Here is a 13,036-nt window from a genome sequence, read left to right as displayed (position 1 = left end):
GGGTCACACATTGATTCTCTCTCTCCCTCTCCCTGCCCCGTCCTGCCTCCCCCTACTTCTGTGTAGTCATGCTCGCTCTCTCGCTCTCTCTCTCTTAAAAAAAAAAAAAAAAAAAAAAAATTTTCATTTAAAAAGGAAGACAAAATTTAAAAGGTAAAACACACACAGTTATAATATTTATTGTGGAATTTTTTACAGTTCTAGGAGAATCAGGTTATGAGTATAGCTACAATACAGATACCTTGATTGTTTTATGGCTTGTATGTATGTTCTGTTTCTTCGGTTTGGAATCCTGATGGAGTCAACAACTTCCTTCTACGTTGACATTTGAAGGGTTTTTGTATTTCAGGCTGTTCCTAGAATTGTGGCCCATCAATCATTTTACTGGAAAGAAAATCAATCTATATGTTATTTTTTTTCTTTGTTGTAGTATTTTACAACTCATGGTGGCATTATTTCAGAAATACAGAAGTTTAGGGGAATGATAGGCAGATAGATGATACAGACAGATGTATATGTCAATGAATCTTGTTATAATTTCATTTAAGCTAAATAAAGACAACCGGCATATACTTAATGGTTCATACTTCTGGTATTTTTCCAATGCTAAAAGACATTTTTAATGAAAAATATTAATGTAAAATCTATTATTCATTTTCGTTAACACACATTCCAGTAGCTTAACTAATGTAGTTCTTCTGGTTTGGTCTTGTCTCAGATGAGAATACTTGAAAGGGTGTAAACAGATATCCAGGTAGACAGACCTGTTTTTAATAGCGTTGTGCTAAATGTTCTCATTTTGGGGGAGAGATGTTTGAATATTTGTTTATGGGCATGAGGCCACTTCTTTGTTTTCCTCAATACTCCTATAAATCTTATTGGCAACAAATAAGAGAAACAATGAGAGAAACAGACATATACACATACACACACAGTGAGAGGAGATGGATATTCACACACAGAAAGAGACCAGAGATGCAGGAGTCTTCAAACAGAGCGAAACAAAACAAAAATCTCATATCCATCATGGTGTCCCAAGAGGTGGATTAGACTGGATCTATAGAAAACATGGTGTCCCAGAAGGTGGATTAGACCGGATCTATAGAAAACATAGTTTTACTATTTAATTGTAATCTTCAGGAATTCACTGAACAACTCTGGCCTCAGTTTTCATCTGTAAAATGAAGAGTGCCAAATGAGATTATTGCTGAGGTCCCTTCCAGATTTGTGGATCACGTTTTAGAGAGGTTTTTCTACCATACAGTTCATAAAACTGGTAAAATGAGAAGATCAGATGTGAACAATGGTTACCAAGTCGCAGTGGTTGTTAAGGAAGCCACTGGAATCAAATTACTTAGGCTCAAATCCCATTTCTTCCGCATACTATATCGGAGACTTCGAGCAAGTTATTTAGCCTCTGTACCTCACTTTTCTAGTCTGTAAGATGGGGATGTGATGGTGGTTGTAGCATCTGTCATCTAAGGTTGTTGTGGGGATTGAATTAACTCATGGCAGGTACTTGGAACACTGCCTGGAACACATTAATGTTTATCTTTTTTGTTTTGTTTTTATTTAGCTCGATTAATATCTTTTTTGTTATAACTATTCCTGCTTGAATTCTTCTTGGAAAACTCTGCTATAAAACTCTGAGGTGGTGGTGATTAACATTGATAGGCTCAATTATATCATTATTCGTTTCTGCACTAAACATAAATCCAGAAAATTTGGCGTTCTAGAATCTGCTGTGGATAGAGTATGTTTGAATAGAGTACTGGAAGTATTTTAAATGTCGACGTTAATTAGCTTCATTACAGAACTGGTTTCTTGAGGCCTACTTCAAAGTCTGTATTGACTATCGATACACAATCATCTCGATCCCTTAGCACTGTTGCAATTTCTTTCTAAGTGTATTATTCATATTACATTTCAGGGTCGTGAAATTTATAATCTTCAAAACTGTTTTGAGACCATTTTGTTTTATATAATACTATCTATAGTGTGGCTTGAAAAAAACAAATTGATAGCAATAAGACAAAGCAAGGCATTCTGAGAAGTGTATAGCACTCTCCTGGTAATGGGAAGGCTCAGATCTAGTTGCTCTAAGAGTCTGTAAAGTAGTAAATGGTTAACATGTTGTATTCATTTGCTTAGACTGCCATAACAAGGCAGACCGGATGGCTTGAACAACAGAAATTTATTTTCTCGAAATCCTGTAGCTAGAAATTGGAAATGTGTCAGCAGGATTGGTTTCTTCTGAGGCCTCTCTCTTATACTTGTAGATGACCCTCTTTCACACGGTCTTTCCCTGTCCCTTGTTTGTATCCAGGTTTCCCCTCTTATAAGGCTACCAGCCATAGTAGATTAGGGCCTACCCTAATAACCGCATTTTAACTTAATTCCCTCTTTAAAGACCCTGTCTCCAAATGCATTATATTCTGAGGTGTTGGGGATCAAGACTTGAATATATGAATGGGGGCAGGCATCCAATTTAGCCCAAACAGTTTTGTGGTTTGTTTGTTTGTTTGTTTTTTTCCTGAGAGAGAGCGAGCAGGGGGTGGGAGCCGAGGGAAAGGGAGAATCTTAAGCAGGCTCACACTCTGCGTGGAGCCCAATGCAGGGCTTGATCTCACAACCCTGAGATCATGACTTGTGCGGAAATCAAGAGTTGGAACTTAACTGACTGAGGCACCCAAACACCCCTAGTCCAAACACTTATTAAAACACATAGACACATAAGGATCCAAATAGTCCAGTAATATCTTTTATCTTCAACTGAAAGATTGATTTGACATTTGTAGTAAAGCTTATATTGCTTAGTATTGTAGAATTCAATAAAATGATATTTGTTTTTATACCTTTGTTTTAGAACCTCTGTAAATAATAATAGCAAAAACAACTCTCTTTAGTAAACATACAAAAGATCTGCTTTCTTGGTCAGAAAATTATTTTCTGATAGTATTTTGACATGTTTTTCTTCCCTAGACTAATCCTAAAATGCCAAAAGCAGAATGAGAAATACAGTTTGGAATGTTGTCACTCTCTTACCCCCAAATGCATAAATAACCCTTCGGAAAAACTAGAAGTGCCAGAGGGTGGGGAAACAGATCTTTTTGAGATAGTCGAGGTAATGTGTCAACGCCTTCCACCCCCAGATAGTAGGTTGCTTTGGATACATTTTTAAAAATAGCAGTGCATTTTTGTCCATATTTAGATTTAGTATTTATAAATATGACATGTTTATTTTATTTTTTAAGTTTCATATATTCTGGATTTTTAAGAAAGTACATTATCTAGTGGAAAGCTCTCAAAAACACCCATTTTGTATGTCAGTGTTGACTCTGAATTTTAAGAATTAATTGGCCTCCTATATGTTGCCTTAGCTGATATGTATGTGAAAATCCTCACATAGTGGGAGCAAATTTGCCTTCTGTTTTATTGCTAATACTAAAAACTTACTAAATGGCCTGAATCCCAGTCAGTTGCAGCCCAAGTATAAGTTTTTTTAAATTTGATGTCTCAGTATATATTAAAGAAGTGATTTTTATGCAGTTTGCAAGTGTGATTTTCTGGGCAAAACAACTGATTTGTTTTTTATACGAGCCAAGTTGACTTAGAAAAGAAAAGAAAAAAGAAAAAAAAAAAACAAACCCAGATCTGTGTAGATTTTTTTAAGGTGTTTCTATGTCCAGAAGTACCTAAGACTTACCAAAAATGTGCTTTCCCTCTTTCATGCCCCATACTACCCACTATTTAGAAGTCAAGCCTACTGTTCCACATAAAGACATACACACACCCAGATACTAGATATACAAACATGTACTTGCACTCCACCCTGCCCTGCCCTCCTGCTTACATAGCTATAGAAACCTAGGGTGTTTCTTTTTCTGCCAACCAGTGTCTCTGTGATTAAAAAAAGGCAGCAACTCCTGCCCTCCTGTAGAATTAATTCAGATTTCTAGAGCAAAACCTGGGGCTTCGTCAAGAACGAAAAGGAGCAACCAGAACCAAAACGAATGGAGCTTGGGTATTATCCAGAGAAGGGAAAATGTCAGAATAAAATGAACAGAACCCAAGCCACAGCAACATACCTCCATGGCAAAATCAGCACTGCCACTGAGGAGGGCCAGGGAGGGGTGAGGGCATCCTTCTTGGTAGCCTCCACTCTTGTGACTGTTGGCACATAAAAGTTTGTGTCAAAGACTCACACACTCCTGACTGTTGGTCCTGGCTTGGTGGAAAGTAGCCTGTGAATAGACCAAATGGTGTGCTGGGCAAACTGGTGTTTAAAATTATTTATTGATAGCCTAAAAATAAGTTTCATACCTATCCCATAAATAGGTTTATTTTACCCCAGGTAGCAAAATATGTATAATTTATCTTTTTTTTTTTTTTTAAGATTTTATTTATTTGACACAGAGAAAGATCACAATTAGGCAGAGAGGCAGGCAGAGAGAGAGGAAGGGAAGCAGGCTCCCTCCCTGCTGAGCAGAGAGCCCAGTGCGGGACTCAACCCCAGGATTCTGAGATCATGACCTGAGCTGAAGGCAGAGGCTTAACCCACTGAGCCACCCAGGCACCCTGTCTCTTTTCTTATATACATTTATTTTTTAATTGAGAAAACTATAAAGCTTACTATAGCTACAGTTAGCTGTGCCACAGTATATAATAATGTATTCAGACAACTTGTCTACGAGTGGTTTTTATTTCAGATTTATAGACTGTGGCATGCCTTGAACAGACATATCTGCCTCTAAACTCTAAGGAAAGTTGTGTCTTGGAGACTTTCAAATGGAAGGAATGAACTGAGCATCTGGTTGAAATGATCTTGTCTTTCAGTGTTACTTAATGGATCATGACAGTGACAAGTAACAGCTCATTCAGAAAGCAAGTGGAGAACGAGTCTGTAGACGACGACGTGCCAGAAATCTGGCACTCTTACTTCTGACAATTAATATGGAATTAGCAACAGCCTTTTTCCAAATATCTTGGGCCACATCACTTATATATTAGGCAAGAATGGGAGTCAAGTTTAAGAGTTGGTGTCTTAAAGTACAGGACAAAAGTTGTGTTTCCTCATAAAATTTAAAGTCTTATCATTTTTTTAAAAGTTTGCAGGGTCTGATATACTGTTAGGAAAATATAAACACAGAATTTGCATGTGATTCAACACTTAATGTTTGGGAAAAAATGGGGAAAAGTAGGAGCTTAGGATGAGGAATTAGCCTTACAGACAAAGTCCAGATGGTGACAGGTTGATTTGTCTGTTCATTGCCTGGCAGAAGGTGAGGGTATAAAGGCGTACCTTACAAAATTTAGCAGTTTGAAAAGTTCAGTTGTAATTATGTAATTTTTCCATCCGAGTGTATTGTGCATTAGTCATGGTGATTTAAGCAAATAGGCTTTTGTCAATTCAGGGAGACAAAGTCATTTCTCTTCTAGGGCATTCATAAGTTAGTCCTTAAAATGGCAGTGCACATCTTAAAGTAAAAAAGGTTTTGAAAGCCCTCACCTTCCCTAACTGTAATTGCAAAAAGGAAGTCAGATGCATGGTATTTTTGTTTTATTACTCAGCTTCGACTTGAAGAAGTGGCTGTTTTCTTTCTTGTCTCTGTCAACCCACACCTCTCAGGCCTTATCAGTTGTAATGATAGTTGACATTCATGGGGTTTATCCAATCATTTATGGTATAGTAACATAGAAATAAATTTCTTATTATTTTGCAGCATCGGACACTCTTCCACCATGCTGATGGTATTTTAAATATATTTGCCGATTTTCCCAAATTTTAACTGAAGAAGACCTTAAGAATTTATCCTCCAGGCGGAAAGTGTGACTGCCACTTATCAGGTCAGTATCATCCCCACCCCTCACCTTTACCCCCACTCCCAGGAATATCGCTATTCCCCTAAAACATGATGTGGTTTTACGGTCTTTCATTTATATTAAATTTATTGCAAATTTAAGATTGGATTCAAATATGAAGAACAGCAAAGAACTGCTGATTTTTAGTATTTCCAAAGAAAGGTTATAAGAGTATGTGAAAACAGACCTGTTGGTTTTTCAGTTACAGAGCTGTGACCCCTTTTTTCCTCCTGTGTCATATTTGTATTGTATTTACCTTACGTAGACACTCAGCTGGACGAGTGGGTACATATTAGCAGATTGTTCCAGATACTAAGATTTGTGTGGCGAGAAGTGATTTACAAATGCAGATAACAAGATTATAGTGCTTTATGCCATTGACAAAGATTGGAATTTTTTCTTGCCTAGGCTGAATAGTTAAGTGACTCTGAAGATTGTTTCAATTTTCCTCTTTTATGAGGACGTATATTTATCACAACGGATCCAAGACTTTGATTTAGGTACTGTCTGTTTTAGTTTATTGTATATTCACTTTATTCTTATTTCACTGCATTCTCTAACAATTAGTTCTGGATTTTTACCCATGAAAGTTTGGAATGGAAACCAGAAGGACTTTAGAGATGATCTAGTCTGTCTGATTTTACCTGTGAGGAAACTCTGAGCCAGAGCAACTAGGTAACTTTTGTCCCCGTGGCCATAGAGCTGCTCAGCGGCAGAGCCCAGACTGAAATCCCACACACCTCGCTCCCGGTCTGTTAAGCTTTCCTCACCGGGCACTGCTTCCTTCAGCCCCAGTTTTAGATCTCTAAGAGTTTTGAAGGGCTACAAAGATTCTGAAGGAAAAAAAGGAGGATACCTGTGAACACTACCATTATTATTTTGGTGTTTCTGCAACCTGTTCATTTCCTCAGGGTAGCTGGTGTTTACATAGTACTTTTCCAAGTGCCTATTATTCTGCTTAACATCATGGGAGGGAAGGGAATGGGCATAAAATGATGGGATTTTTCCTCTGCTTTTTAATCTCTGCGAGATTGAACCATGAAACCGTCAGGAAGAGGGGGAAGGGTTTCATCCACGAAACCAGTGTGACTCAACTGGTGGCTTAAATTCCTCACTGTTCTTCACTCCAGGATGCTATCACCCCTCTCCACTTGTGTTTCCAAACCACAAAAGGGCAGCTTAAAGGTATTTCTGAGGTCATTGATCTTGGCTGCCCCCAATTTTGATAATGCCTTTCTTAGAATTCTTGTGGAAAATGAGAGAGGATACTAGTTATTAATAATTAGACCATTGTTCAGCTTGTATCGGGAATTTGGCGAGATGTTTTACATTTATTAACCCAGTCTTCCCAGCAACCCTGTGAGTTTGATATCGTCATCCCCCTTTCACAGATAAGAAAACCGAGAATCAGAACACTTGCCCCAAATCACACAGCTAAGGTTATACAGACCTGGCATCTATCTGACTGCAAAGCCAGACGCTCTTTCCAGCATCCCATCTTAAATTAAGTGTGTGGCTTTATTAGGTTTATGTGGTTGTGTGTTTGTTTTTTTAGTTATGTTTAAAATACCTGATGTGAAAGGTCTTCTCTAATCTCAAAGTGAGGACCACTTCACCAGCTGCTAAAACTCGGGTAGTTAGAAAGTTAACAGTTAAAACTGAAGTTAGATGGGACATATTTTGCCATGTGGCAAAAGATTTGTACGGCATGTCTTGGAACACAATCTAACAACAGTGAAGTAGGCCTTCCCTACATGCTCTCCCTCACTGAGAGGCGGTAGCTCTGGAAGAAATCAATGACTCTTTTGTCTGCCTCCTAAAATTTCATGTGCTCATAAGAGTTGGGAATTACTGGAGGGTGTGTGAACTAGTCATGTTGTAATTCACTTTAAAGGAAACTATATGAGAGTGACAATTTGGAAGTAAAAAGAGGGAAAAGGAAAGTAGTATTTGCTCAGCCTCGGAAGTTACAAAATGTATCTCACCATACCCACTGGTCAGAAGACCCTTGGAAAATTGTGTAGCAGTCTAACTTCTGTCTCTTTGTGATTTTTGAGAAATTAATCTTATAGAAAGGATTGAGTCTGTGGTATGCAGTTTGCCATTTAACATATTTCAGAAGATACAAGACTTCTTGGAAACGTGAACTTGCTGAGTCAGATAAGTTCAGTTTGTAGTAGTCTGTCCAGTTAAGATGTTTAATAAGGAGGGTATATTTTAAGAAATTATTTGAAAGTATATTTGTATGATGGTTGCATTGAAGTCTTATTTTACTATATGAAATATAAATACCATGGTAGGTGTTTTTCCTTTTAAACTCTATTTCAGAGAGAACACCTATCACGTGAAAGCAGATGGTTTAAAAAGAATTGTCTCCCATACTGCCACCAGCCATTGTCTTTGCCCAAGTTTTGTTTCATCCAACTTCAGAGGGATGCCAGAATGTTTTATAAACAGTTTAGGAATTTGTTTCTCTAAAACTGGGAAGTCTTTTCATGATCTCATGATTTTCTGGTGAAATAGTGTTCATGGTAACAGAATTTTACCTGTGCTTCTAGTAACAAAACTCATGACTAACTCTTTCTGAGACCTCCCAGGATGTTCGTAAATATGCTTGGAGGAAAAATGATGAAAAATCGATCTTTTGAATAGTGATGAAATCCGTAATTAAGGTGAATTTTATTTTCCCTTACTGCTCAGTTTATGATTAACATCAGAGGCTCTTATTTCTTCTACTTAATTGTACTGTTTGCCATCTTAAACCATTTTTTACTGTAATTATTGTTCTTTTCTTGTCTGACTCACTTTATTTTTTTCTTTAGGAATATCAAACTCACTCTGTCTTCTGGAGCTTGTCTGATCGTTGTCTTTGTTTTAGGCTTTCAGGATGAATCTGGAAAAACTCAGCAAGCCTGAACTCCTAACGCTATTCAGTATTCTTGAAGGAGAGCTTGAAGCAAGGGACCTCGTGATAGAGGCTTTAAAGGTGTGTTAAACCAAAAAAAAAAAAAAAAAAAAAAAGAGGTCATCGTATGTTTTGAAAGTCATTTCATGGGTTGAAATTTCTTTAACCTGTTTTAACCTATTTCTGTAGCCCCTGTTGAAGTTCAAGGTCTGGTTGTACATATTGATACTTGCTCTGGCAGCTACCTGTGTGGTGTGCTTTTAAGGATGCTGGTAAAGCCTTTCTGACCCCAAAATAGTTCTTTAGTCTCTCTACCTCATGTCCGGACCTTGAACTTCATTCTTTGGCTTAGAGGCCTTAACCATTTTTGAATGCCAGCTGCTTCAGAACGCAATGAGACTTGCTTCCTAAAAAATGTATATATGTCCATATACCAAAATTCAGGTTATAATATCTGGGTGATCAAGGACTCCATGAAGACCATCTCTGGATTCCCTAGACCCCAGATAAAGAATTCTTACTGTTGTTTTAGTATTTGATATCTGTTAAGACATAAGGGGGAGGGGGGAGGCAGGTATGACGTATGTGGAAACTCTGCTTTCCACTCAGTTTTTCTGTGAGCCTAAAACTGCTCTAATAGGGGTGCCTGGGTGGCTCAGTCAGTCAAGCATCCGACTCTGGATCTCAGCTCAGATCTTGATCTCAGGGTCATGAGTTCAAGCCCCGCATTGGGCTCCATACTGGGCTTGGAACCTACTTAAAAATAATAAGTAAGGGGAGCTTGGGTGGCTCATTGGGTTGAGCCTCTGCCTTCGGCTCTGGTTGTGGTCTCAGGGTCCTGGGATCGAGTCCCACCCACATCGGGCTCTCTGCTCAGCGGGGAGCCTGCTTCCTCCTCTCTCTCTGCCTGCCTCTCTGCCTACTTGTGATCTCTGTCAAATAAATAAACAAAATCTTTAAAAAAAATAATAAGCAAAAAGATGAAAAATAAAACTGCTCTAAAAAAATAAAGTCTAATTTAATAAATATAAGGGGGTATACCTCCTTTCAAGTTTCATGAACCCTTTACACCGTTGTGAGGATGTTTCCCAATCTGTTCTGAGATCAGATTTGCAGATGCAAAGAAAAGACAGTAAAGGTATCTGTGTGAGCAGCAGGAGGAAGAGAGGGAGGAGAAATGGCCAGAGAGACTCGAGCATGCTGGAGAGAGTAGCCCCTGCAGAGCGCTCACCCCAGACTAAGGATCTAAGAAGAGGTTTATAGTCTCAAATTTTAATTAGAGGTTGTATCCGTATACATCTTAAAACTCACTGGTAAAAAGTTTATGAACTATTTTGGGTTTTTTTGTTTTGTTTTGTTTTCAAAATTATCTGCTTTTTAAAATATTGCATTAATATTTATTTCATGTGTGTTCATATGAGGCTCCATTGTTGAGGATTTTTTTTTTAAAGATTTTATTTATTTATTTGACAGACAGAGATCACAAGTAGACAGAAAGGCAGGCAGGGCGGTGGGCAGGGGTTGGGGGGAAGCAGGCTCCCCAGTGAGCAGAGAGCCCGATGCATCCCAGGACCCTGAGACCAAGACCTGAGCCGAAGGCAGAGGCTTAACCCACTGAGCCCCCCAGGCGCCCCACGAAGAATTTTTTTACAGCAACAAAGATAATTTTCTAGATAATTTCAAGGAGGCTTAGAGAATCAGTGATTTCCTAAGTAGCCAATAATAACCACTCAAAAGAGTTCATACAAAAAGCCTTTTTCCCTTCATGCACTGATACAGAGTAAATGTGTTGTTTGTTTGGTCATATCTGGGTAGTCTTTTCTTTGATTACTCTAAAATTATAATTGCGATAAAATTAAATCTAAACCTATTATTTCTATGTGCTCTTAAAGTGACATGCTAATGTGTTTTTCAAGAATAACTGAAAAAGACTGACATTTCTGTCTAATGAGTATGCCTCAGGGTAGTTTATCACTGAAAACTATTGGTTGTTTTGTTTTGTTTTGTTTTCCCTGGTAGCTTTGTCGTATGTGATAAGCAATTTCCAGTGGTTTCGTTCTCCAGAGTGCATGAGGCAGTTCCCTTCTGCTATGTGGGGGGTGGAGGTGGGGATGGAGTCTGTTTTCTGTTCTTCCTTTCCCTGCCTGCTTCAGTCTTGGGTTTGCGCGGCTCCCTGGGGATCACATGTTTATGGCTTTGACACATGCCGAGTCACATATGTTAAAGCTCATTGCCTGCGTCTTCGCCTCCCATACTGCTAATTAGAACTGTATGACTTTGGTCACATCATTCAATCTGTCTGGAGCACAGCTTCCTTTTCTGTAATAAGAATAAATGATTAATAACTAGTATTTGTGTGTAATATTGTAATTTGCCAGGCATTGCAGATCCTGCAACAGCATGGGAGCCATTTTTTACCCTTTATGTAGATTCTTTCAGTGCATACCATGTTCCCCATATCCAAGGAACAGTCAGTGGTCGCTAATATTATGAACGGATGACTCTAGTGTGCCCTCAGCGGTGCCTAGTTTTTTAATGACTCCCCTGCCAACGTACATTGCATATAAATGTTCACTCTGGCTGGTGACTCATTTCTGCCACTTCCACGGGCCTCCCCCTTTTGTCACTATTAGTGAATTTTCTTCCTTTCCCTGTACATCCCTGGAAACTATTCTGTTTCTCTTAACCCCATCCCATTGTTACCAGTAGTCGTAAACTGATTAAACCCAGGACACGCTCCCATTTCTTATCCCGTGTTTTTCTGCTCAAAGAAGAGAAGAGAGAAAAGGATTGGGGGAAGTTTGAGCTCGTTCCTAATTCTCATTTGTATTGCCTGTTGTTTTCTCATTTCTTCTCTTGGTTCTCATCTGAGAACCTGGCTCTCCTGCCCATAGGTGTTACCAGCTTAGAACCCGACGAGTTCTCTGCCTAAGCTGCACTGGGAAGTGCTTGGCTCATACCAATGACTCCTTGTAAAACCCAGAAAGCATTTTCTAGGAGCATTATTATTATAAATAGCAATCAGATTTTAGAAAACTCCAGTAGTTTGGCAACATGTGTTAAAGACACTCCGCTAAAGATCTAGCCCTGTCGGCACTGGGGCTCCGGAAGGCAGTTCCCCATATCAATATTACGGTTGACTTTTACAAAAACTTGTGGGCCTCAACCCCTTCACAATTGAGGTGGGATGGTGGGGAGATGGCTGCCTCGAATGGAAAAACCAGGCCAACCTTATTTTCTCTTTGCTTTTCAGCCCTAGAAACCAAATGTGTCTATTTTGCTAATCACTGTATCCTCTGCACCCAGCGTAGGGCTTACAGACAGACAGTAAAGACTTGTCAAACAGATGAAATGATCGTGCCATTGTGATGTGCTGCTTTAAAAGACTGCCAGAGGGGCCCTGGGTGGCTGGGCTCTCTGCTCAGCAGGGAGCCTGCTTCCCCCTCCCTCTCTGCCTGCCTCTCTGCCTACTTGTGATCTCTCTCTCTCTCTCTCTCTCTGTCAAATAAATAAATAAAATATTCAAAAATAAATAAAGAGCGGACTGCCATAAGATTTCAGAGTGGATGTTGTGAATTATTAAATTTTACAGCTTGTTCTTATGTGGCTGAACATTCTGATTCTGGTTTTAATGTTAACAGATGCGTAGGTGCTTGTTGCACATGTTTTCCTAAAATACATTTTTTCTGCGCGAATCCAATTTTAGTTACTTTAGGCAGCTTCTGACAAGTTGAAAGAGCAGCTTGAGAAGCAGGAGCTATAATTAAGGGAGCATTTGGATATAAGATACCATTCAGAATGGGGCACAAGTGTTGTGTTTAGTCTGCATAGGGCTTGGAGGTGATAAAGTTGTCTTCTGAAGCTTAAGCTAGATGCAGTCTAGGTTGAAATGAATAGCTTCACCAGAAGTGAGACGTCTTTAAACAGTCTGTTGTTAGATAAAATCAGTAGCAGCTGGGGCCAAAACTGTTTCAGTCCTTTTGAGAAAAGCAACTGCCATACCAGATTCTTAAAGTTAAAATGAAATCTCTGTTTGTAGTTGTTTGTTTGTTTGGGCTTCTATAATATATAAAGATTTTACTGTTACTATTTCTATAATTCTTGCTTAGCAACAAGCACCTGTTGGGTTTCTTGGACTAATATGGCAGCTTACTAATTTTCTTACATTTAGTATTCTTTCTTAATTCATGTTTCGTGTGTTGAAAAGTTTTTGAAATAGATTGGTTTTTTTCCTTCTGTTTAAGTAAAAAAGCTTATCTTGTTTCCCTC

The 13,036-nt window shown here is 38.8% G+C and overlaps 1 protein-coding gene across 1 annotated transcript in view; it reads left to right on the top strand.

Annotated features, from left to right (window-relative positions):
• CTTNBP2NL (CTTNBP2 N-terminal like) overlaps nucleotides 1-13,036 on the top strand; it is a 51,274-nt gene that overhangs the window by 6,827 nt on the left and 31,411 nt on the right. Inside the window, exons 2-3 of the mRNA XM_047726676.1 lie at nucleotides 5,724-5,847; nucleotides 8,741-8,848. Of these exons, the coding sequence (XP_047582632.1) occupies nucleotides 8,750-8,848 (99 nt within the window). The 5' untranslated portion in view covers nucleotides 5,724-5,847; nucleotides 8,741-8,749. The remainder of the gene's footprint in view (nucleotides 1-5,723; nucleotides 5,848-8,740; nucleotides 8,849-13,036) is intronic.

The sequence above is a fragment of the Lutra lutra genome, chromosome 4 (assembly GCF_902655055.1).
Source record: "Lutra lutra chromosome 4, mLutLut1.2, whole genome shotgun sequence".
NCBI lineage: Eukaryota > Metazoa > Chordata > Mammalia > Carnivora > Mustelidae > Lutra > Lutra lutra.
The sequence above is the reverse complement of the archived record's forward strand: the minus strand, read 5'-3'. Positions and strand labels throughout refer to the sequence as shown.